At 36.2% G+C, this 27,613-nt stretch overlaps 1 protein-coding gene across 1 annotated transcript in view; it reads right to left on the reverse strand.

Moving 5' to 3' along the window:
• The window catches only part of Mrc1 (mannose receptor C-type 1), an 84,867-nt gene that overhangs the window by 24,201 nt on the left and 33,053 nt on the right, over positions 1 to 27,613 (reverse strand). Inside the window, exons 6-18 of the mRNA XM_027928606.2 lie at positions 27,361 to 27,507; positions 23,206 to 23,391; positions 19,889 to 20,046; positions 19,294 to 19,404; positions 17,312 to 17,427; positions 13,801 to 13,949; positions 10,506 to 10,705; positions 7,209 to 7,336; positions 6,608 to 6,695; positions 5,270 to 5,414; positions 3,833 to 3,874; positions 2,296 to 2,459; positions 1,153 to 1,220 (exon numbers count right to left, since the gene is read on the reverse strand). Coding sequence (XP_027784407.2) covers positions 1,153 to 1,220; positions 2,296 to 2,459; positions 3,833 to 3,874; positions 5,270 to 5,414; positions 6,608 to 6,695; positions 7,209 to 7,336; positions 10,506 to 10,705; positions 13,801 to 13,949; positions 17,312 to 17,427; positions 19,294 to 19,404; positions 19,889 to 20,046; positions 23,206 to 23,391; positions 27,361 to 27,507 — 1,702 coding nt within the window. The remainder of the gene's footprint in view (positions 1 to 1,152; positions 1,221 to 2,295; positions 2,460 to 3,832; positions 3,875 to 5,269; positions 5,415 to 6,607; positions 6,696 to 7,208; positions 7,337 to 10,505; positions 10,706 to 13,800; positions 13,950 to 17,311; positions 17,428 to 19,293; positions 19,405 to 19,888; positions 20,047 to 23,205; positions 23,392 to 27,360; positions 27,508 to 27,613) is intronic.

Raw genomic sequence — 27,613 nt, forward strand, 5'->3', positions numbered from 1 at the left:
GCACCATGCCCCTCTATAGCAATCCTCATGCCTCTGGGTCAAATTCACAAACAATATCAAATTGGATTTAATCTTATAAAACATCATCTATCTTTGTTTTAGTATATCATCAGTCATTAGTAAATTGTCCACTAAAATGTGTTAGAGAGATATGAATGATGAATACTTTTCCCCCCTCTTCTTTCGCTTCCCTGGAAAGAAATTACCTTTAGGCCTGAAGTAGGAAAAGAAATGAAGATCCCAATTGCTCTGGAAGTTGGCCAGAAGCAGAAACCCCTCCACAGTACCTTTCAGGCACAATTCCCACATAACCACCCATAGAGAGGCAGAGAATATAGAATATCTCATTAGGCCCATTCTTTGAGTATTATGGCCACTCTGGTTCTTTGTAAGGTAGATGAGCCAATGCCTATTTGCCTAAGTTATAGAAACGCAAAGACTGAGAGCTGGGAGGAAAAGAAATCACCAGACCCTGCCTTCTCATTTTAGAGATGATAAAGTAGGTCCTTTAAAAATAATGAGCTTGAAGTTACGTCCCTTGCTCAAATAAGTTAATAAACATCCCATGGAACATATGTGGCTAAGATGTTCATGCATAAGCCGGGAGGCCATATCTCCTCTTCAAATTCAGATACGTATTAATAAATAAGAAAAGAAACCCCAAAACTGTACTAATATCTTCCCTCCTGCACAGTTTTTCTTGGCTTCTCTATCCAACAAAAAGCAGAACAATCATTGTTTTGAAAGGAAAGTACTTTGTGCAGTTGAAAGAGTATTCAAAATCCTGCAGCTGAGCAGTTGGTGTGGATCAGCAGTCAGAAAAGGATCCTTTGTTTCTAGGTGCCATTAATCTAATGGGATCATAATTTTTTAAATAAATTTAGTATTAATATCTATCTAATATAATCTCCTAGTCAATGATTAACTGGTGGCTGAAAGATAGAAAGTTTACATTTTGCAAGATTAAATCCAATTTTAGTTGAGAATTTGTAACAATGAAAATATTTAATAGGATCATTTATAATTACTTTTTACTTTTCTAAGGATGCTTTTCAGACCAAAAGTATTGTATATTTTTTTTAAAAAGCATTCAGCAAGCAAAACCCAAAACAACTTATCCTAAAAAAAGTTGTTTTAGCTTGATTTACTTACGTAAACTTCTTATCCAAGCTGATCAATAAACCAATAAAATATGGTGTCTGTGCACCATTCCTGTTTATCTGGAACATAAAATTTTACATAAAATTCAATTCACGACCACATAATAATCAGGTTCTTAAATAAAACCTACATGTTAACAAGTCTATTTGGAATATTTTCTAAGGTTCATGAGGAAATGTTGTGTATGTTTAGGTATACTTTTCATAGAAATAAAAAGAAGATATACATACAATTTAGCAACCCACATTTATAAAGAAAATTTCTTAATATCAAATGTCCATAATAGTTAGGTGTTGAAAACACCTTTTAAAACAAAGTAGCTAGTGGAGATTGGCTACCAAAGCAAATATATATATTTATATTTGTAATATATATGTCTATAGGTTTACAAATTATATATTTATATATTATATTTATATTTAATACATACTACATGCATTTAATATGTGGGTTTAATATATATAATACATGATATAAATATATGTAATATTATAGTCAGATTACATACTCATGCCAATGTTTTCAAATGAATTTTTTTTTTCCTTTCAGTACAGATCAACTTGTTTTTTGTTATCCCTCTTACCTCCTTTCTTGTAAACAATTAGGAGTGCCATGAATATTTTTAATAAGAAAGACCCTGAGCTAAGCACTCTTCGAAAAAAATAAACTATATCTTCAGCAATACCTGACAATTTGGGGAGTCCAAGAAAGCTTTTTGCGTGAATAATCATACTATACTATCTGTTAGCCAGCAATTTGGTTCAAATAAGATTTTTGAAAAATTAATAACCAAAATATATGATGACATAAAAAGAATCCAGGAGTGATATAGAATAATTAGTTAAGATTTAAGATCTTTATAAATCAAATTAATGAATTCAAAGCCATCAAGTATGGATCTTCATAAAGTCTAAACTAAAAAATGTTTCTGGATTCCGCAATTCTACATTGAATATTCAAACTATAAGGTATAACTTCCATCAATATCTCTAAAAGAGAGCACTTCCATTATGGCCCCCTGAATTTAGGACCTTCAAATTCAGCAGAGTTTGAAATTCTATCATGGAACACCAAGGGTACACATTATTTTTGTTTACAACATGTCACCGTTTCTTAAATTAATCATGTTCTTACATATTTCCATAGAAACTTCTTTTCACTTTCACTTTTAATAGAAACGAGATCACCGAAATTCCTCTTGCAAAATGCTCGGGCATTGTCCATGGTTTCCTTCTCTTTGCTAAAATAATACTGGTAGTCTTTGTAAATAACCCACCCATCCTCAGTGACTGGTGGATCTGAAAAAAAAAAAAAATAGTGAGAAAAGGTAATGAATTTTACTTAGATAAAGAATCTATCATTGAGAGCCCAGAATAAGCAGAATTTCTATATCAAATATAGAATAAATTGTCAGCCAAATATCCACCTTTCACCAACCCTATAAAAACTAGACGGTTTCTCTCCCACCAGAGTTCCATGTGTCATTAATGGGTAAAAGAAGTCCCAGTGTTACTTTCATCAATGGGATAGCACAGCTGGAAGCATTTACGTATGTGCACCCACGGTGTTCTAGGTCCAATCAATGTGAGCTTTGGGGTCAGATTTTATCCTATTCTAAAAATAACTTTTTACGGATGATCTTGGGTACATCAGGATAGAATTGGAAAACTAAGGAATTCATATACCAAGAAGACTTCTGAGGCTTCTTCCAAACAATGGAATTTTGTAGTCCTATGCAATAGGAGGTTGAACACTGGCCCACAAAGATACCTAGGTTCTAATTCCTGAAATCTGTAGATGCTTCCTTACAAGAAAAAAGAATTTGTAAGCGTGATTAAATTAAGTATCTGGGGAAGGAGAGATCTTCTAGACTGACCCTCAATGTAACACAAGCAACCTTATAGAGGGACACAGAGGGAGACTTGACTATGTAAGGGTGATATGATAACTGAAGCAACAGGCTACATTGCTGATTTCATGGAGCAAGGGACCGCGAATGTCTGGATGCAAGGGGAGCAGCTCTAAAAGCTGGTGAAAGCACGGAATCAGGCTCTCCCTTAGCGCTTCTGGAGGGAGCATGAGAAATGCAGTCATCTGGATTTGGGCCCATTGAGGTCAATTTCTTCCAGAACTGTAAGAAAATAAGCATGTGTTGTTTTGAGCCACCAAGTTTGAGGTGATCTGTTGCAGCAGCAGCCATTGGCCAGGTGCTTAAGAAAAAGAAATCAGGTTCTTTGGTTCATAAGCCCATGGGAAGCTATTCTAACAGATATTATGCTTGTGCATATGAGCTTCTCTCTAGAAAGGAAAATCTAATAATCTAAAATCTAATAATCTAATGGGAATATTTTTGGAGGATGTGACTCTTGTCCTGGATTCCAGGGTGGCTTTTTGATCTTGTGTTCCTTTGGAACACTTATCTGTGCTTGGTGACTTCCTTCTTATCTTGTGAAGTGACAGTCCCTGACGGTTCCTTTATTCTGTTAGGTTCTATTTTGTTTGGTTCTATTAATAAAGGGAGAATACAGGGGTGCCAGAAGATTACATGAGATTCTCAAAGAACTTCTGCTTTCCACCCCTCCTAGGAGAATTATTCTCATTATTAAAGCGAAAAGTTGGGGGTGGGGGAAAAACTATCAATACAGTAATCAGAAAATATAGAAACACCTACTGTCTTGAGGAGCCGGTGTTGGCTCTGGTTGTAAGGTTTTTCCTGTAAAACAAGAGAAAAATAGATATAAAATGTACTTGAACCTCTGAGATCACAAATCCTTCTATTTTCATGGGTCAATATTGTTAAAATCTTAACCATTCACACCCCCGACCCCTTCCACTGCCCAATTCACTTTTGTTGAGAGAATGAAAATGAAGGAAAAGAGAATGATTAATTAAAACTTAAATAAATTTAGGTACAATGATGGACACCAGAAATTGGAAGATAGTTTCTAGGCACATGTGGTAGGTTATAAAGGAAAGAAAAGAGCACAAGTTTTAAAGTCAGGAAGACTAGCTTCAAATGCTAAGCCTGCATTTAAAGTGTTTATTTTGTCAGTTTCTAAAAGGGATCAGTAATATGTATAAATAGGTGGGGTAAAATATGTGAGTTATTGGCATGCAGTAGACACTCAATAGACATTAGTTTTCCAGTCAGATATCTTATAGTTAGCTGTGAAATCACTTACAATTTCATTATTTGAAACTACTCAAATGTGAACTATTTATATATAAAATATGAATACATTTTCTTCAAAGAATCTTATTAAATGTATGTTTTACTAAAATTTAAATAAGTTAATTTTCTGAGTAGTTAATAATATATCTGAAAGGATACTAGCCATTGGCATCCAGGAGACCTTTTTAGAAATGTGGTCCCTTGTCTCCTCTGTTTCATAACTTTAAAAGCACTCTCTAAACAGAAGAAGTAAGGAAAATAAACAGTGAGCAGGGGCACTGTGGTGCCCTAGCAGCAGAGTGGTGCGGTTGCCACCATTCCCCAACAGCAGAGGGCGATGTAGTTCCATTTATCTATTTAACAAAGGAAGCTGGTGTAGATTTTTGTTTCAAGGGTAGGTTTGCTTGCTTGTTTGTTGTATGTTTACCTTAACATCAGAACCTGGATCCTCTGACCTCAGTGTTTGACTTGGATGTGTGGAACTTCCTGAGTTATCATCATAACGTGGGTGGTCTAATGGTGCTTGTTCTTAATGTTGACTATTTGGCTGAGAAATCAATAAACTACTCAGGCTATTTGATGACTAGTGCAGAAGGTCAGAGGTGAAAACCAAAAAGGAATTTCACTGCCTTTTCATGACTCTGCTTCCTAGTGCAGGACACCCACCCACTTCTGCTACTGTAGAACCTGGGGTAGAATCAGAGCTGCTTGTGGGAATAATTTTGGAGGATGTGACTCTTGTCCTGGATTCCAGGGTGGCTTTTTGATCTTGTGTTCCTTTGGAACACTTATCTTTGCATTCTTTTCCTGTGAAGTGACAGTCCCTGACAGTTCCTTTATTCTGTTAGTTTGTTTGGTTCTACTAATAAAGGGAAAATACAGGGGTGCCAGATTCGTTCTCCAATCTCGGAGAAAGGGGAGGACAGTTGATCATACCTTTTTGTATTTGGCAAATCCAGTTGTTAAGATGTTCACAGTTAATATCATTCCAGGACATACCAGGCTCACCCTTCAGCTCACCACAATACTCAACATTTTGATAATTATTAGGTTCTCCATAAGCCCAGTTTTCATATGAAACCTGTATTAGAAATATTAGATTTGATCTTGGCCAAAACGCAATGCTATATTAGGAACATGATTGCAACGATTAATGACTTGTGTCAGGCCAGTGTCAATCATCTATCCAAACAGAAAAAGAAAGAAATACTTGCATTTTTCATCCACTTGTTTATTTTTTCACCAGAGGTTTGATTTGAAAGCAGTTTATGAACATGAATGAGAAAAAAAATAGCTTTTATTACATGGAAACTTTTGAAGTTGACTAAAGTAGGCAAATGATTTTTATGACATTTCCTTTGCTCTCATTAAATAAAATGAATCCAAGGGACACAAAAAGTGGGATTTATATATAGGAAAAACTTAGCAAAAAAATTCCACTTCTCTATATGGAAAGCTACTAAAAACCACTCTTAAAGGATAATATTTCAGTGAGTTGGTGGAAGCTTTCTTTTTATTAGATGGGTAGGATAAAGAAATGCAATTAATTCTTCTTACAAAGAAAAATACCTATAAAATGTTGCTAACAGACCAACCAAACTTTGCCAAAATGAACAGCAGAAATCAATGAAAGCCCTGCATTTAGGTTCTCTTCAGAGTTTTCATTATGTAATCAGTGCCCACAGGGTTTTAGACTAAGGATTATGAACTCTTTTCCAGAGATATAAATATAAAATCCAGATATCCATGGAGCCATCAAATAAACCATCCTATGTACCTTGGAAAGTTGCTGGTAGGTTACAAGAAGAGACAGAACTGAGGTTATACAAAATAATTTCCTGTGACAATTAGAAGGGATAAATGTTTCCAGCAAGTGCCACAACCTTTCATTTCTCCAATTCTGAGAATAGAGAAATCTGATAAACCCTAACTATTATTAATGGGAATGTAAAAACTTGTGCCCAGTTCTGCTGATCCAGAAGGGACTATATAACACTTGGAAATTTTGTATAGAATGAAGACATTTTGTATTACACTGATGCAGTGAGTTTTTATTCTTTTTTTCATCCAGTAAATGACAGGATTGCTTTGGGTTAACAGGAGAACTATTTACCCAAGAACAGGCTACTGGTCCTCAAATTATGTTTATTTTGCATAGAAAATTGACTCTAACTATCACAACAGGATGTCTTGCTGAAAAATTTTAATTAAACCAAAGGATAGCATCAAAATAAGTATGTGAATAGGTAAAAAATGATATATTAAATTACTCACAGGAGAACCATCACTCCAGGTGAACCCCTCTGAAGGACTTCCATACGTCAATCCAAGCCAAAACAGTTCATGGTAGTTTCCACTAGTCCTAACAAAGCATAAATAAAAAATGGGATTTCAAGAAACAAGTTCAATCATCTATAAGGACTTACCAGATTTGAAAGTTACTCCCAAAATATAAATAAGCTAACAATAGTCACGTAAAAAGATTTAACAACTAAATTTAAGTTCTGTAGAATAGATACACATTTTGGTACAACCCATAAATATACTGAAAATGGCCAACTCATTGAGAAGACATCCTTGCAAAGCCATGAAAAATGGTGATTTATTCATTCATTCAATAAATGTGTATTGAGTGTTTTCTAATTTGTAGGGCAATTTTTCACTGGCTTTCAATTTCTAAAATTAAAGGAATTCGAACTAAAAGCAGATCAAAAAGGGCCCATGGATTGGGGACCTCAAGCAGGTGTTTAAAGTAGCTTCCTGTACCAACGATTTCAGAAAAGTAAGCATTTTCTCAACAATGTGAGAAAACATTCACCTTGACCTGAATTTGACTGAGCACCAGATAGGAATTGGTAAAAGAAAAGCCACTCACGTGATTAATCGCCATATTGTTTGCTGCTCCTCTTTGTTATTGATGCTGGCTAGCTCTCCACCCAGAGCTCTACAAAAATCTCGAGATTCAAACCACGTTTTCTTCTCATGTTTTCCTTTTGCAAACAGCTAAAGATATGATTTCAGAAACCATTTTACACTTCATGGCTTATTAAATCAAGAGAAACAATCATCTTCCTTTGATGGGATTTCATTTATAGAAAAGCTAAACATTGTAATATCCCCAAACCATATAATTTTCTTCATGTAAAAACAACTTATGAGTGAATGTTTGGATAAGAAAACTTGGAGGTGATTTTTTTTTTGAGAAAACCTTACAAAATAAAAGCATTTTATTAGATTAAAATATTTCATTAGATTAAAATCTTGGAAGCCTACGGATTAGGTACATAGCTCATTGTAGAAGAAAGAGTTAATTTGGTTAAATGAGAAAAGAGGCATAGAGATGCAAAAATATAATTTTTTTGGTACAGAAAAAACAAACATGAATAAGGAAAGCCTTAAGGAAATGACCTCCCTAAAATTGTGCCATAGTTTGTTATCCTGTTTAGCTTAAATAATGAATAACCTCACAATCTCCCAAAACTTTATTGACCGTCTCCTTCAAAACTACCTTTCTTATTTCCTCATACTTGCACATTTTAACAACTATTGGAGCACATGCAAGGACAGACAGTCATCTGGCAGAAATTAGTTACAAGGTAAACTACATTTAATGGATGTCATAATTTGGAGACTATGTCCTTTTTTCCCAGAGAACTGCAAATAGAGCTATGAAATGGGATCCACAGAGACAATCTGGATCAACCTACCAGTATGGTAATAGTACAGGAATTTATCATAGCCACTGACTTATAATTTTCATTCATTGTTCTTCAAGCACATCACCCTAACAGGCTATGGGAAAAGGGATTTGCTTTGAATGGACTATGGCTGCCCAGATTGTCATCAAGTAATGTGAGAAAACCTTCACCTTGACCTGAATTTGACTAGAGCAGGTTTCCACATCAGTAGCTCCTATGACTTTCAAGTCTCCAGTGAGCATTTCACCTTGGTAGACTCTGATATCAGATTTTATTTTCACCCCAAATACAAATTGCAGAATCACATCGGTTACACATTCACAATCAAATGTATGAAAGATGATATGTCATGAGCTTTGTAATGTTTTGAACAACCAATAAAAAAAATAAAGATTTTATTTTCTTAAAAAAAATTACTACCAGCTGAATTCTGTCAGTTCTCACATCTTAATATTTACAAAGATGGTCTATGTATGTCCAAATAATGCCTACTCCAGCCATGTCTAAAACCTCAACATTTCTAGTAAAACACATATACTGATCCGTTGAACAGCTATTTGAATATTGTCTACTGGAATTTCTAGTTCACTTCCCAGATCTGGATAATTCCACTGCTTCTCTCAAAAAAAAAAAAAAAAAAATCTGCAACAAATCTCCATAACCTACCAACCACACTTGGACAAAAGGAAATAAATAGGAAAGAATCTGACCTTTATGTAGTGATGAAAAATCTCCCCAGCAGTAACAATAAAATACTTGATCAGTTTGTGTTAGCCCTCAAATAATCCAAAATCCCCTTCTGTCTTGGCTCAATATATTCTCTCCTATGTAAATTATGCTTTAAACCCTAACAGATCTACCTAGATTGACCAACTCACTGGTCTCTATTGCTACGGAGGCAGGAAGATAGACCATGCCCAGACAGGTAGGATAAGGGCCTCAGAGGTGAGAAGGAGGGAATGAGAGCTTGTCATCCTAGGAGACCTCAGGCCTGGAGAACATCTTGTCACTGCCCTTGACAGCTTCAACCACAGTGGCTCTTCCTCAACTACTACTACCCCTACCCCTACTCCTTAGCAACAGCTAACTACGAAATTTCTAAAGCCCCCTCTTGTGCCGACAAACTCTCACCCCACCCTCATGGTAATAAAGGCTTGAAAACTACTCGCTCAGGATTTATTGAAAAAGACAAAATGGAACTGAATGGTCCTTTTCTGAATCCTATACCCTACCAATCACCTATAGGGACAGAGTGAGCCCATCAAAACCCCTAGGTGACAAACCTGTTGGCAACCCTTTCTTGGAACTTCTCCCTCTTTGGGAGCCCTGCTTGCTTTCTATTACTGTAATAAATCCTATCACTTTGCTCTCACCCCCGTGTCCACGGATTTCATTCCTTTACTTCATGAGACAATCTACCCATCCACTTTCCATCCCTACTAGTGGGAGTGACCAGCTTAACTCGCCATATCCTTTCTTGAATTAGAGGATACTAAACTTCATTCTGAAACAAGTTTTTGTTTTTCTTTAATGCTGGGGATGGGCCTCACACATGCTATGCAAGTGCTCCATCACTGAGCCACATCTCTAGGCCTGACAGACATTCTTCATTAGTCTTGCCAAACTGACTTACAAGGCATGTCATGACCAATTGCCATAAAAGAGGTCATGACAGCAGGACAATATGTTAAGTAGTAGATACATTGCTATATTTGCCTAAGTGCGACTTTCCCTAGAAAGGATATGACCAGAGAGACAGAGAGAGAGAGAGAACCCCCAAATTCTTAATTCATTGGGGTTTAATTTGTCTGTGCTTTTGTTTCTATTTCTGTTTGGCCAATGGTTTATTTTGAACTTGACTCTATCAGGAAGAAATAGATGGTCCAACCTAGGAATGTGTAAAATAATAGTAGAATACTGAACTGTCATTTAAAGGGCACTGAAAGACCATGTGCCCCTACTTCTCAATGACTTCATCTTCCATCAGTAGATCCATCAGGTATGAAATCAGAAAAACCTAAGTACTTTCTCTTGAATACCTACATGGCACTATTGTAGATTAGTTTGCCAATTCAGTTAGCTTAGGCGTCAACAGCAGGACAAAAATGAGGTGCAACAGGATAGCATGAGGGGGAACAAAGCTTCTTACCAAGATGAAAAAAATTAGGAGCTCACAATAGGATCAGAAAACTAGATAAATAGAGAAAGGCAGAGAGGGGGTGATAATGACAAGGCGGGTTAGGAAAGACTTCTACAAGTTGCATTTGCATTGTTGGCTGCGTTTATTGGTCTACATAGGCCACTAGCATCCACCCAAAGGACACCCAGGCCCTTTCTAGATCAATAAAATCAGAATAAAATTTCTAGGGTGTATGCTTTCTTTTTCTCTAATTTCTTAGGTGAGTCTTTGGGCTGATGGATATTTCAGATTTTTTTTTTCCAGATTCTTGATTAGCTTAGTAAGTGATGCTTACCTTGAAACACAAGCTTGTTTTACTGGTGGAACCCCACTCCTCTGGACATTTGGGCTCAGGGGTTGTCGTGGGCTCTGGTGGCCGAGTTACTCCTTCTGCCCAGTGCTTGCACACAAATTTTGCTTTTTCATCACATTTCAAAACATCCCATAAACCCCCTGCAAGCCCAGTTCTCATGGCAACACATCCTGCCTTTCGCCCTGCATTAAACAGATGAAGCAGAATTCAGTCTACAGGAGCCGGCTGCAGTCCTGCCACCCACAGCAGCCCGTTCCAAGCTGAGAGTGAGGGTGCTTGCTCAAACCTTCACAGGGTAACACAAGGTAGGAGAGCACTACTGGAGCATTTAGCCGTTATTTGTTCTATTTGAACCATCTCTGGTCTTTTATTTATGTGGTCTCTATCTCCAACGGAATTATGATCTTAATTGTAGAAAGTTTTAGAACATTTTGAATTTCTAACATCCCACACATAGGCATGTAAAGATACAATATTTTTAGTATGATCAAATGTGCCACAATGACAAAAGAACTGAGTTAATGTTCCTTCCTTCCTTCCTGCCGGCTGCCTGCCTACATTTCCTTTTTAGTTCTTTAAGAACTTTTTCTCCCCTTAGGTCCTTGTAGGTCTCCAAGGCCGAAGTTGTTTACAGACTTCAAAACGAGATACTCCTGAGGATGGAGATTTTCGATAAGTTACTCAACCACTGTGAACTTGATTCTTCATCTTAAAATGCGCTTCACAGGGCCTAGCTGACGGGGCTGTGATGAATGCCAGCTTTAATAATTAAAGAAGTACATAAAGTAAAATGATGACTGTGTTCAGCAGGGGGAAGGAGGATGAAGGGTGGTCACTTATAGAGAGGGGATCAGACATATCATCAAAGAGAGTCCATAGATCACAGAATCACCAATCACAGAGGACCTTATCAACACAAAGATCTGGAAAAATGGGAACTGATGCACCAACCTTCCCCAGCCATAGTTAATTATAACCTTTTAAGAGAATGATGGTTTCAAGACCATGTCACACCTACCCCTTGTGACCAGGTCGTCAGGACCCTCACAAAGGGTATTTGCTGAGTTATACAAGGGGTACTAAACCTCGTAAGGGGAGAATGTAAAACTAAGGCAAGAACACTATACTCTATGTAACATTCATTCCACTTTTCTAATAAACTTCTGTGCAACTCGAGTGAAATTCTTCCTTTAGGATTTGAAAAACTGGTGGCTACAGACCCCTGTGGCTGCTTTGGCTCCCGGGAGGCAGGTCCCCTCTGCAACAAATATACTAAGCTTAATAGTCTACCATTCTATTTCCTAGTGATGGTTATTTCCAAACAGTAATTAACTAAGAGCTCTGAAAACATCATAATTTCTTGCTGCACCAATGAGCTGATATTTTTTATTAATGGTATTTTAAAGATATTTAAGGGCTTAGATATAATTCTCATAACTCTAAAAAGATAAATATTATCCAGAATGTTTTCTCTTAAATACCTGATGTCCTGACACCCCAAGAGATTTCTCTGAGTCCTACAATAATCCCATCCCCTTTACAGTCCTGAGTTGGAACCTGATTACTTTGGAATACAGGAGAGCTAGGGCTGTAGCAGCCCACCAACTCCCAGAATCAGTTCATCCTAGCATGAGGGGAACCTGCCCGTCCGTTCTTGCCTGCTCTTCTCAAAACTGTACATTCAAGTCAAAGAGGTCAACATTTCCTAAAGGGGAACCACCAACCTTCCATCAAGGATTCCCTATAACAATGGTTGCAAATGAATTGTACCTCCAGTTTGATCTGATTTGGAGGAGGGGAGCACTAGAGTTTGAACGCAGGGGCACTTTACTACTGAGCCACATTCTCAGAGTATTACTAATTTGCTTAGAGCCTGGCTAAGTTACTGAGGCTGGCCTCAAACTTGAGATCCTTCTGCCTTAGCCTCTTGAATTACTGGGATTACAGGCATGCACCATTGTGCCCAACTATAGTTTGACCTGTTTTCATTCCCCTCAAAGACATTCTAGGATTAATCTTGCATAATCTTACAGCTGAATGAGCAAAAGAGGCAAAGTAAATGTAAAGAGTAAGAAGGACCATTCCTACCAAGATTTTTTTTTTAAATACACATTCAGTTCTTAATATCCTATCCAGTAACTGTAAGACTGAGCCACAATCTTATTATTTTTCATAAAGTTCAATAATTTAATAATTATACAAGAATTGCACCATTCAGATTATTGTTTTTCTTATTAGAAGCTGAGGGAGAATGCAAGTTAAAATAACTCCAGGAGATTAGGGTGTATTATTAGATCATTATTAGATCGATAAGTTACTTAACTACTTTGTAGTAAATACACACCCTTGGGCTATTGTTTTCTTTCTTAGCTTCTGACCCAGGAACATGAAATACTTTTTATAAAGGATGTTGAATTTTTTGTGTTTTGTGGAATAAGATAGGATGGATAATAAAACAGGCAGTTAAGGAAACGGGCCACATAAAGACTTCTCTAAATGTAAAGGCCACTTCATGAGATTAACTTGTAAAAGCATGACAAACATTCCAGCTAAATATGTTCTTAGACCTAAGTAAAGGTTACAAACTCAAAGGCTAACTAATAGCCTTGGCACTTTTCCAATACCTGATTGACATAGATTTTGACCATTTGGTACTTCTTCCATGCCTGATTAGCACAGACATTGATCAATGCCCTTAGTTATATACAATGCCAATAGTTACATAAAAACCCCTAGACTAGTGCAGTTAAGTAGCAACCCTGAACGGGTCCCCTTTCACCTTGAGGGAGCTCTGTCTTCCTTTTTCCTCCCTTGAATAAATTCTACTCTTTTATGCTCAGCCATACAAAGGGTTAAACATAATCACACATTCAAGATAGTAGAATAATGAATTCCACATAAGCATTGTTTTTACCCCACGGCTCAAGAACAATATTTCTCTTTACAGTTGCACTGAGAAGTTGTATATCCATTGAATAAAGGTTCACGTTTTCAGAAAAGTTCACTATTCAGAACATTTGTGACTCCTTAGGATTTCATAAGTGTTTTTCAAATAGACCAGTACCAAATAAACCAGCAATTTCTCTCTTCCTTCTTTTCCTTAGAACACTGCAAACTCATTGAGATTTAAAAAAACAAAAAGGAAAAAAAGTAAAATATAAATACTTCCTGAAAACACAATTAATTTCCATTGTCTACTTGGAAAGGGAGAAGTAACAGGTTTTGTCTGATGGATTCATAGAATGAATGAATCCCTGAAAAAAGGCAGGGCACGTACCTGGCATATCTGAATTCCAGTGGGTGAACCGCACCTCCTCCTCCACTGTCCACTGAAAGGTCCCTTTGTTTTGTATATCCGAAAGTCCTGTCCAAAAATATTTTTCAGGCCTCAATCCAACCAAACTAGTCAGGAATGCTTGTTCATATCTTTAAAATAAAAATTAATATTCAACTAATCTTTAGAAACATTTATATGAATGTTTAAAGTTATCAACACGAAAAGTATCTCAGTTATGTTTGAGCTATGCTGTAGTTGGTAATGCAACCATATTGTGTTATATTTAGGTCACTTAAATTATAAAAATTATAAAAATCGCCTCTTCAGATAGGTAAGTTTACAGAGCTGAGTGGATAAAATCATTCATATATAACTAACATCATTACCCCTCCTCAAAATACAAAGGAAGGTGCTATATTCATTTTTTAAAGGTTTGTTTAAACAATTATTTCAATTTTGGGGGGCTGGATTTATGGCTCAGTGGTAGAGTGGTTGCTTAGCACGTGTGAGGGACTGGGTTGGTTCCCCAGTACCATATAAAATAAATAAATGAATAAATAAATAAACAAAATAAAGTCATTAAAAAAATCTTTTTAAAATGAAAAACAATTATTTCACTTTTTAAATAGGCCAGACACTCCACTCAATTCTTGATTAAGCAAGTAGAGGGATAGTAACATTATTGAAGATGTTGCAAATGGAATAATCTGTGAGGATTTCTCCCTCAATTTTATTTCTCATGTCTCAACTCTGAAAGACAAAATTGTTAAGAAATAGAAGCAAAAATTCAGTCTCTACCAGGAGCTGGAGGCAGAACACGAATTCTAACACTTTGCCTTTGCGTTCTCATCCCTGGTATTGGCATCACTGGGCAACAATGCAATTTGTTTGGCAAAGCAACTGAAGTTTGTCTTAATTGACAGATGGCAACACAGACAGAAATCTCTCCTTGGAACAAGAGAGAGTTTTCAGGAAGAAAGAGAGAAGGAGTTGACTTGAAAAAGACCAGAGAACGGATGTGGAGAGATGTAGCAACAACAGAACATTTATTTGACCATCATCTTAATGATTTCGTGCATCAAATAGGACAAACACAAATTCCAAATGCAGTTTATTTTTCTTAAATATCCAAATTTTTTTGTAGTTTAAAAAATACTTTTATTATGTACTAAGGAATTTATTGCCATTGAGATGTTGCCTGAGTTTCATACACAGAGATTGCATTTATTTTTAAATAAAATTACATAAAAATAAATAACATAAATACGCATTTCCTTGAAAATTCTGTGACTGTTAACATAAAATGTACAAGACCCAAAGACAAGACCAAATGGAATTACAACATTTCAGCTTCTGAAAACTATTTCTAGAATAAATGAATATACAGAATATCCAGATAGAATTTGTGTGAACAGAACTCAAGAATTATGGGAAAATATATTGCAGAAGACCTGCAGATAAAGTACCTACACCTTATGATTGGTTCTGAGCATGATGTAGATAGAGTTTTTGACCTTTTTCGAGCTTACTGATACGAAAAGAGTATTTGTTAATTGGAAAAACTGCAATAAAGAAGTTAAAATTCAAATCAACAAGAGTTAGTGGGTTCCTAAATATAAATGTCACCAAAAACACAGAAAAACTAACATAAAATACAGTGAAATCTTGTACATTGTTCTTCAGTAGACTAATAAATCAGTGATAGTGCAGATACGAACCATCCCTATAGTACTTAAAGACAGGCAGTTTATCTTCCCTGTCAGAAGATGCAAAGTATCTTTGTTCTGATTTTCAGATGTTGCATCATGAGTGTGCCATGATGTATTAGCATTTAACTATCCATGAGATGAAGATATAAGTTGAAATACAGTTGTTCTATAAATACTGAAAATATTATAACAGTCATTTTTACCATTGAATTACATCCACAGTCTTTTTTTTTTTCTTTTTTTTAAACAGGGTCTCACTAAGTTACTTCAGGACTTGCTAAATTGCTGAGGCTGACTTCAAACTTGCAATCTTCCTGCCTCAGCCTAAGTCACTGAATTACAGGCATGTACCATTGCATCCAGCCTATGAAAGGATATTTAATATCAGCACTATTCCTTAGACTTTTTATCGGGTCTGCTTTGAAAGACCAATAAGTATAATTTCTTTTTTTATGTTTATTAATACTCAATAATTTTTGCCTCTTGCTACAAATAAAATAGATATTCTTAAGTTTCTTTTAATTTTCCTGGGCGCCCCAATGCAAGGCTCTACAAAGAATTAAGTGAAGAATGAATAAGTAAAATCTGAAAGACAGATTTTTCGTTAAAGGTTAAACGTTATATAAAATCTTCTATATATATTTTATTTTCTTGACCTGCAAGACCATTAATGAAGTAAAGGAAAATAATGGAAGGATGGAAAGACTGAATAAATTATTCTCTATGATACTATGAGAGAGAAAGAGAGAGAGAGAGAGAGAGGATTTTGTCCTCAATTCCAAGCTCATAATGCTTGCCTTATAGTAGGTCATAATAACTCCCTCATTCCAGAAGGGTCCTGCCCCCATGCCCTGGAGAGAGGGGCACAGAGTAGCCAAGAGGACTGTGAACAGCAGACCTTGCTGAGTTTTCCCACCCAGTCCTTTAGCAATCATGCCTAGCCAAGGAAGTCTCTGTTAAAAGCACAAAAGGACAGGGTTCAGAGAGCTTCCAGACAGCTGGACACATTGAGGCTCCCAGAGGGCAGCAGAGCAAGAAGGGCTTAGGAGTTCCATGCACCTTCTCCCACACCATACCCTGTGCACTGCTTCATGAATATCCTTTATAATAGCCTTTTCAATAAACCAGTAAATGTGTTTCCCTGAGTTCCCTGAGCTATTCAAGCAAATTAATTGAACTTAAAGAAGGAACTCCTACACAGCCAGTCTTTCAGAAGCACACGTAAAACAACCTGGGACTTGTGAGTGGCATTTGAAGGAGGCTGGGGGACAGTCTTAGGACCTGAGTCCTCAAGCTGTGGGCTGACTCCATCTCCAGGTATATAGTGTCACAGAAGCACTCTGTATTGTGAGTGTCTATCAGGAGAAACTGAGTTTGATTTGGTCTTTCCTTCTGTATCCTCAGATTCAGACACTCTGTGCTCTTTTTTGGTGGAGAAAGTGGCAGAAATAGAAAGTGGAATTTTGAGCTGACCAATTTTACTTACCTTTCCTGTTTTAAAATTTTGACATTTAGTAGATCAGAGAAGAGTTAATTCTAAAACTACATTCATTAGATTATTAGTAAACTGTTCTAAATATTGCTTTATAGTACTAAAAGTAGCAAAATATTTTATAATGTTTGCAACTAATATTCAAATAAGAGTATTGTTTTTAATGGTTTTCTGTTTATAAGCCATACCACAGGGTCACACATGATTCACTCAAAAATTTAGAGCATACTGATATTTCAGTTTTCAGGCCTTTTTGAAAACTTTTCATTATTTGACTATATTTTAAAATAAAATTAAAATAGTGACATACCTGTCTTCAACAGTTGTCAAATAAGCTTTCTCATTTTGGCATGTTTGGTTGGCTTCTGTAAATGTTGAAAGTGTATGTCCAATCAAATAGCAGTAAAAGCCATGCCTTTTCCAGCCCTATTAATGTCATCAAGCAATGGAGAAAAAAGCAGATTATCATGCATATATGTTAGAAACTATATTATTTTAGTAATCATTCTATCATGAAACACAAATTAATAAATAATATAAATGTCTAAAGAACATAAACCTGAAGGTCTTGAAATGCAACAAAAATCATATACATGATTAAACATATGTATATACATATATTTAATCATGTATATGATTTTTGTTGCATATATTTAAACATATATATGATTTTTGTTGCATTTCAAGTGGGATTGAAATATTTGTATATATATATACATATATTTAATCATATATTAAAAACAACCCAGTATTACATTGTCTGTCACATAAGAAATTGTAAAGGGTGGTAATTCTCTTCAGTTCTTATGTGTCCTTCAACTATTTGTGAAATAGTCACTGAAGAAACTGAACAGACCGGCTAAGATTTCAGTTCAAAAAAAGTTAACCACAGAAAATAATTCGGGAAACAGCAAGTCTGGCTGTCTATAGAGGCAATTACCAATGGTGAAATAAAATCTATATCATCTGATCATAGGAGAGCACTCATTCAACCTGAGGCAACACAACTTGATGTGGCTCCTCTCCCATACATCAAATGGGGTAAATACATAACAATAAATAAAAAAATCCATACTAGAGTTTGACAGGAAGAAGAGGAACTCTCCAAGAACCAAATATAAATAGAATATTAAAAGATAAATGGAAAATAGTCTATTGGTGTATCAAATCCAGATTCAGATCCAAGGGGGTTGGATATTCCTGTCCATACAGAATACAACATTTGTTTTTTCACCCACCTGAGGCAGGGTGTTGGAATTGAGGCCCCTCTATGAAGAGGAGTCTCCTTCTGTGAATGGAGAACTAAAAACTCTAGCCACAGAAACAAAACATGACTAGAGCCTTGTCATCTGCTTGGGGTTCTGGGTATTAGAAAAAATATTCTTCAGTTTGAAAATAAATGCCAGGTCTGCACCAAGATGGATGCCAGTTCCAACTCTACACTATTCACATTGTATGAGATCCATGGCCAAAGTATTAAAGTAATACTTGGTCTACCAAGGGGGGTTTTCTTAGGCACTGAAGGAAGTAGAGTGCAAAATAACATGCAGCAGAAAAATTTCCACATACTAGGTCATCTGAGATGATGACACTTGGGGGTAGGGGTGGGAACAGTGAACCCCAACTCACAATTAAAAAATTACAAACCAATCAGTGCAGTGTGGCACAGGCCTGTAATCCCAGCCACTTGGGAGACTGAGATAGGAGGATCCCAAGTTCAAGGCCAGTCCCATATACATATATGGAAAAAGTGACTATGGATAGTTTGCTATGTGCACTTGAGGTTATCTACTGGAAATGTTCTGGACAGTTCACAGGATCATAGACTCTTTTGTATGTTTTTTTTTTTCTTTTTGCCAAACTTTTTTAAATTTTTTTTTAGTTGTTGATGGACCTTTATTTTATTCATTTATTTATATGAGGTACTGAGACTTGAACCCAGTGACTCACACACGCGAGACAAGCCCTCTACCACTGAGCCACAACCCCAGCCCCTCGGTTCATAGACTCTTGACATCTGGATGTCACTAATTCCTATGACCTGCCTTCATATCATTGCCCTCATCAGGCTCCATGAGGAGTTTTATTCCCTGTTCTCTCGTTCAGTTCTCATGACATTCTGAATGGAACCACTGACCATGGGTAGCCCTATATTACCTGCAGAGAATTTCCAAAGAAAACTTTCAACATTGAAACATTTTGGTTCTGCAGAGAACGAAGAATTTCTCCTACAAGGTAAAGCCAACTATATCAAATAATATTGACTGATCACTGTGTATGTTCCATACTTACTTTCCGGCAGCCTGTTTCTGCTTCCTCTGTTTCTGGAGCTTGGGTTTGTGATTTCATCTTACAGATGTAGTCAAGTGGCTTCTCACAGGCCCTATCTGCCCAGTACCCATCCTTAAGGGAGCACAGAGAAAAACAAATGATTATCTGTTCTTTGATGCTATTTTCTTGTAATTGTGATTCCATAAAGGAAAACTAAGATCCAATGATATTAAGGGACTACGGCAGCTATAAAAGGGAAAGGAAATTTCATGCTTTACATATAAACAGCAAATTGAACTCCAGCTACACAGATGTAAAGAGACTGTGTGGATGGGGGTACCATTTGTGACCCAGCAATAGGAACTTATGAATATTAGCTAATGGTTAGTTAAGTTTATCTTTGGGAGCAAAAAAAAAAAAATCTTTCTGGTCTTCTTGAAAATGTCACTTGGCAATACAACTGATAGAAACTCAAGAAACTAAATCTGAATCTTGGCTCAATTTTGATCTATATCAAATGATCTCAAATGGAAACACTCTCACCAAACATAGGCAATAAGAGGGACAGAAGGAAGACTCTGCTGACTTCTCCCAGATGTCGGTAAAGTTGCCTTACCTTCCCCTTCATCACAACGCAGTCCTCCTGCCTGTTGTTCTCATGGCTTGGTTCTCCACGAAGCCATTTGGTAAATGTTACAGGGGTCCCGTCACTCCACTCAAAGTACATTTGAATCTTGAGGTCATTTAAGCCAATCCACAACTCATCATTTGGCTCTAAACAGGAAGAAAAATACAAAAGTAGTATATACAAAGGTTGCTTTCCAAAGGTCAACAGGGTATGGGGAAAGGAAGGCAGTCTGCTTTGTCAATACATCTAGACTCCCTTGATATTGTCACTGTCATAAAATGTAATCCTTTGGAGTGTTAATCTGACCTACATGCTGAAGACTCAGATGTAAACCACATTTCATGTTGTCGGTTGTAGGTTGTGTAATGTTTTCTTTGCATTGTAAATATGACTTGAGTTTTTTAGTTGTCACTATTACAAACTATGTCTCCTGGGAGTTGTGAAAATGAAATTAATGTAAGTCTATTATTACACTCTATCTTGTGAAGATGCTTGTTTGCTACAAATAATTTTCCTGCCAACAGCACTCACATCGTTGGAAATATGGTATTCAGCACAACAAAAATGGGGGAAAAAGTTGCAGTAATTGAAGATATAAGTTTCCATGCCTGTAAAAAAATAAACATTTCCAAACAAAACAAATTAAAGAATCTATAATTCAATAGCTATCTAATTTGCATAACTGAAAGTCTCATCATGAATATTTGATAAATGGTCTTTCCATGGTTAAAAATATTTCAAAGGATTATAAAGATGATGTTTGATGGAAAATGAGAAAATTGCCATATGATATAAGAAATTCCCTAAGTGGTTAAGTTTCTTCCTCCTAAAAGTTGTCATTCAGCTTTGCTTTTGGAAAAGTCCTTGACTGGCCTCATGCCAGCGCCGGCAGATGTTTCCAGAGCCACAAAGCATGAATGACAGTGCCCGGATGGCCCCCTTTTCCTCTCACTTGGAGTGGCAGATCATGCTCTTTTGAGCAACAAATATAGGTTTCAAAGAGACCTCATGCGTCCCCTAAGGATTTTAGTTGAAGACCAATGTAAGTTTCAACTCCCAAGTCCCACAATTATAATAAAGTAAGTATCAAGAGACTCCTACAAACATATTTTGTCATGAAACTGTTCTCCCCCTACAGCTTTTGTAATTCCTAAGCACAGTCATCCTACAAAAATATACAACACGTGAGTGGAAAGTCATTAGGCTAATTTTTATAAATCAGTTAAGGGAGTTGTGTTAGTTGGGAAAGGCATAGCTTATGGGTGCAGGTCCCAATGTATCCACAGGCAATATTCTTCCATAATTAAAATAAAATTAAAAGAATTCTGAAGACTTTTGATTTAAAAGTGGCAATCTTCATTTTGTAACTTTCCTTTACCTTTATCAAGATGATTTTGTTTTATTTTTTTTAATTTTTTTATTGTTGGTTGTTCAAAACATTACATAGTTCTTGATATATCATATTTCACACTTTGATTCAAGTGGGTTATGAACTCCCATTTTTACCCCGTATACAAATTGCAGAATCACATCAGTTACACATCCATTGATTTACATATTGCCATACTAGTGTCTGTTGTGTTCTGCTGCCTTTCCTATCCTCTACTATCCCCCCTCCCCTCCCCTCCCCTCCCCTCTTCTCTCTCTACCCCCTCTACTGTCATTCATTTCTCCCCCTTGTATTATTTTCCCCTTTCCTCTCACTTCCTCTTGTATGAAATTTTGTATAACCCTGAGGGTCTCCTTCCATTTCCATGCAATTTCCCTTCTCTCTCCCTTTCCCTCCCACCTCTCATCCCAGTTTAATGTTAATCTTCTTCTCATGCTCTTCGTCCCTACTCTGTTCTTAGTTACTCTCCTTATATCAAAGAAGACATTTGGCATTTGTTTTAAATAAGTATATATTGTATTACAATGTTGTAATATTATAAATATTATATATTTTCTGGTTTTAATAATTCTTTTTTAAAAATAAAAACATTTCTAAATCACTTACTAATTCTCAAGCTGAATTTAAAAGCAACCCTGGTCATCCAGCTTCCCACAATAATTATGGCAATAAAAACATGATTCTCTTATTGCTCAGTCACGTTATAGAAAGTAGACAAGATCTACACTGCAGCCCCTGAGCATTCTAACCTACCTGTCCCCCACTGATTCGTCTGCAGACTTGATGATGATAAGTAACTGTTTTTCAGATATATCCCTTGTGATTTCATTATCACTTAGTCTAAATTTCCCAGGGGAGGTAAACATAGAAGAGTTAAGAAATTGTTTATTGGCAGCAGCAGGCAATTTTCTCAGTACCACCCTCAAGGAGGCGTGCAAGGAGAATGGTTTCCAGTGGACACAGTTGGAAGAAATAACAAGGTTTGGGGACGTTTTAAATCTTTTCCTGTAACTACTCGAGTTTTTTCTTATCTACTTGTTAATTGCTTTTTCTCCCCTACTACTGCCATCCATTTCCAGGCTGTATACATCAGCAGCAGCAACTCTGTCACCACCATCCACTTCCTCTTGTTTTGCTGGGTGGAAATGAAGAACAGCTGCAGCTATTCAGCAGCCTCATCAGTGGAAGATGAAAATGATAATCACTTAATCAACAAGAACTGCAGAAGGCCCATGATTGGTATGTATGTTGTTTCTTAGCAGGCTCTTCTCCAAGACCAGGATTCCCAACTCATTTTACCCATCTTTTATTTCTGCTTAATACATTTTCTAAGCACTTTTAAAAGTATTCACCTAGATTGAGACATCAATTTCTTTAAAAGGCTCAGGCCAACACCTAACCACTCAAAAAAAAAAAAAAAAAAATGTTCGTTTCTCCTGCTATTCAACACCCTAGCAGCCTTAGCTGCATTAATAAAGAAAAGAAAATCCAAAGTAAGAGACGGTGCACTTAAAGATGTCTCTTGTGAGATAAAATACGGGCCTTAAAAAAGAAAATACATACATACATGCAAGTAATTCCAAAAGTTAGACATCATTGAGAATTTTAAGGGAGACATCTCTGAATCCACCCTCTATGTGGGAAAATAATACTTAAAAACTATCCATAATTTGATGACATATTATGAGAAAAATAATTGAATTACCACTTAGTGATAAAAATCCTTTAAATTACTATATAGTTTTTGCACTGTGGGCATGATTAGCCTTTACTATTCAATCTATACCTTTAATTTAGTTATTAATTTAAATTTAAAATTTAAATTTAAAAGTAACATTTCTGATTAATTTTTCAGACACTGATGGAGAGGAGAAAGGGTTGTAGCTCAGCTTATTATCAGTATAAGGTTTCTCACCATATCCCAGCTGGGAGAAAATGAAATCAAACTCCTCAATGCTGTGGATACTTGCAAGGTCACCACCTTCCTTCCGACATGCAGTCAAAGCATCCCTCTGGATTTTCTTCTGTTCTCTGTGAATCTTGTAACAGTTGCCTGCATATGGCCACCACTGACTAGGACACTTAGTAGGCACATCACTTTCTAGAAAAAAAAAAAAAAGATGGTTTGGAAGGCACTTAAAAGAAATTTTGTCTAAAATTATAATAATATTTTCCAGCATTCTAAATATGTAACAGTTCATAGTTGTAGGCAAATAAAGGTAATATTTATTTTTCACCTTTGGCATATAGATTCATAAATGATAGGCTAGACATGTTCCATTTGCCTTACTTTCAGACAAAAAAAGTGAATCCATCTTTAATGTCAAAGGGGAAGTCTCTTTTAAAATGTGTACCTGTCACAGGACCACAGTAAGATATAGTAGACTAATTTTACCAACATCTTAAAACATCAGCAAACCTGTACTAAGCATCTATTATGCACAGTTTAAATGCTGGAAGCCTGAAAGTGTTGACATAATACATCCTCTGGAATATTTCAATGTACCTTTTTCTTCATGGACCTTAGGGAGCCAATGATTCTTCAAGGAGGGCAATGCTCATAAGGTGGGCATGAAAAAGATTTGCATTGAGGCAGACCCATCAAAGAGCCTCTGCAACTACAGTAGCATGAGCCAGCCACCTGCACCTCTGAACCCATCCCCCCATTTACTCACTCACAAAAGATGGTATGTTGTTGGGATAGGAGAACAATAGAAATTCAGAAGTCTTTCAGGCAGAACCTGAATTTGCCATAGCTGCATGATCTTAAGCAAGTACACACACATGAACCAAAGTAATCACGTGTAAATATTTTTAAACAGTATTACTCATACTAATGTTAAATTACTGATTCTTTTGAAATAGAGATGATGTTCTTACAAATGACATACACTTACTAGTTAAGAAATCAGTAATCAGCACTGTATTATTGCTATGGATAGCTATGGTCAAATTTATAATTTTAAATGTTTACTCTTATAGAAATGAGCCAGGGCAAGTAAAGAAGCTTGATGGCAGACTCACTTCACGCATCCTTGTATGCCCTTGAACCTGACATAGGGCCTGGAGCATGGTAGCTATCACGAGTGTTGGACAGGAGAAAAATTGAAGTTGTATTTGATATATTTTCACCATTCTATAGACACTCTTTAAAACTGCAATGTACCTTGGCTAGAAATGGACTATATGATCAAATAAAGGTCAATTTATATATTTAAGGTTGATATTAAATGTTCTCAAACGTGCACCTTTAGCAAATGTTCAATTCGGGAGACGTATGTAGGTCATTCTTTTAAAGAGTCAATCCCATTTTCTCTAAAAGCAGATAGTCTTGGAAACATCTTTGGTTAAGCCCAGGATTCTGTGCAGTCTCAATTTAAGAAAATAGATAATACAAAGCCCTAATGCTGAATTATTGTAATAGAAGATGCATATGTTAAAAAATCTATTCCCTCAATGCAGTTTAGATTCTGTATACTTCCAGTAGTAACAGGGGAAAAAATTTAAAGAAGGAAAGAAAAAAAAATTTTTATTTTTATTTTTTTTGTTTTTGTTGTTAGCATGGCTCTGGAGCCCTCTGGTGGGATATTTTAATTTTGCTGTCTAAGAAACAGAAGATAATGTCAGCCAATGCTGAGGACTTTAAAACCAAAACAAATGACCTTTAAATATATTTTAAAACATGAAAACAGCTGGGCTAGGCAGTGGTACATGTCTGTAACTCTGGAGGCTAAGGCAGGAGGATCGCAAGTGCAAAGTCAGCCTCAGCAACATAGCAAGACCCTGTCTCAAAAATAAAATAAAAAGAACTGGGGAGATATCTCAGTGGTAGAGCATCCTTGAGTTAAACCCCCAGTACCACTAAATAAACAAACATGAAAACAACCAACTCAAGTAAAATGAAGAGGAGTTCTCTGGGGCAGGATCCCATAAAACATCTCTGTTCCTCAACAGCAGCATTGCCTATGATGTAGACCACAAATGTAAGCCACACATGTCATTTTAATTTGCTAGTATCCATAGGAAATAAAAGTAAAATAAAATAGGTCAACTTCACTTTAATAATACATTTTATTTAACTCAATACACCCAAAACTTTATCATCTCAATATGTAATCAATAAAATTGGGGTTTTTTTTTGCCTTTTTTTCATGCTGAGTTTTGGAAATCAAGTGTATTCTTACATTTGTAGTACATCGCAGTTTGAACTAAACACATTTTATTTTCACAAAAGCCACATGTGGCTAGCGGTTGCTGAACTAGACAGTACAGTTCTAGACTGTCCTGGGAATTTGGGGCAAACAAGGTACGGTTGCAAGAACCAACAGGGTATGGGGTTGAGTTCTTGCCAAAGGGTTCACCAATCATGAATACTGAAAAATTTGATCTCTGGAATGCTTTATCAAGCATCGGTTTAGTAGGGTTTGTAGATAACAGAATAATCCAGATAGTATAGCTATATGGTTGGAAGTAAGGCAAGGGAGAAACAGTGGAGAAATAAGAATGGAGTGAGTGCTTGACAATACACACAACACTTTTCAGGAAGAAGATTTATTAATATTTATATTTTAGAGACGAGGAACCTGAAACTGGTGGGTTAAGCAACAAGGTCAAGTTACAGAATTCTGCCTCCCACGTGAAAGAAATTATATAATAACCTTTCTCCTCTTCCCCAAAATGGCAATTGCAAGTCTTTGAAAGGGAATTATATGAGTTCTTCCAAGAAAGAAGAATTACACTATTCTATGGAAGAGGATATGAAATGCAAAAGCGATTGTAGTCTCCCTGAGGCATGTCCACAGACATTCTGAAGTGTCTATAAAGCACAATCAAGCCCATGAACTGGTACCCTCATTTACAGCCGTTAGAGGTCTTGACCATCTCTACAGCTATTGACGTTACAAGCACACCTACTCTCCGATCCAGCAACTGCACTGCTAGGAATTATCATTAGCATGAAAGGAAATGTAAATGCTTCAGGATTGTTTACAATAATGCAAGCTTGGAAGTAAACTACAAATCCATTAACAGAGGACTAGTCAAAAACTATAGTTTGTGCAAGGGCTATCATTCAGCCATAAAAATGAGTGCAGAGGCTATTTATGTAATATATGGGATGGTGAACAAAATTATAATTAAATTAAAAAAACTTAGGGTAAGAACTATACGGCTAGTATGCTGCCATGTCAATAAAATAGACAAAAATAATTATAAATATGTTCGCTTATACGTAGATAAGGATAGACATATGCAGAAACACTGACTGTCCAGAGAGAAGGAACTATGTGGTAGAGATAAGGGAGGATATTATCATTTGTCTTTTGGCATATTTTAAATTTTTAGGTATGTCAACATGTTTTAAAATAAATGAAATTGCTTCTAAAAGTCAAGGAGAAAGAACTCAAGAATGAAGCAATGTCAGTTCCCAAGCAGGAAAAAAAAAAAAAGTTAAATAAAACCCTGAGGAGCATTAGTTATTCCTCCACAAACAGCTGATGGTAAAAAATGGAGTTTGTTTTTCATCACTTTGAAGAAAGAATTCATCCCTCACCTTAGCAGTTTAACTCTTAGATAAGATTATAATGGAGACAGTCATTGAAGTTTTTCCTGGGGCCTCGCCTATATATGAAACATTCTGTGACTACTTTTTGAATGTTTTATTCCATTCTATGAAAACTTCAATTTTAGATGCTGCATTTAACAATACTGGAGCCCAGATTGATCCCTGAGGACATAATAAAAACATCCCTTCTAGTATTTATTTCCTAGCTCGGATTCCAATGTTGTCCTAAGTGCAAGTGGTACATGTGCTATGTGGATCTTGTTCCAATTCTTTAACATGTGAAAAATAATAACAACCCAAAGGCTTGGGAATATTCTTATTTATATCAAAGATTTTGCACACTCAGGAAACATTACAACCACTGGTTGTAACCAACATCAAAACTGTATACCCATCAACTATGAACAAGGCCTCTGGAGTCATTCTATGCAATTATAATGAGGCTGTAATTTTATTTCTCTTTAACTTCTAATATTTTGTACACTTCAGATCAAGTTGATCACTCACCTGAAGGAATAATGAAAGTATCCAAAGTATTGTTGCCCCTTTTACATATGTAGCCTAGTTTCTGAACACATTCCAGGTTTTCCCATTTAGCGTTTTTTCCAGGATTTAGTGACACACAGCTTTTTCCAGGTTCAGTTGATGGGCTTCCTTTGAGAAAAACGAGAAAGTTTAAATGGCACTGTTACACATATTATAAGTAGATAGTTCCCCAGTCCCACATCTTCATCCTCGAGATTTAATGGATCCCCATTCT

The sequence above is a fragment of the Marmota flaviventris genome, chromosome 12 (genome assembly GCF_047511675.1).
Source record: "Marmota flaviventris isolate mMarFla1 chromosome 12, mMarFla1.hap1, whole genome shotgun sequence".
NCBI lineage: Eukaryota > Metazoa > Chordata > Mammalia > Rodentia > Sciuridae > Marmota > Marmota flaviventris.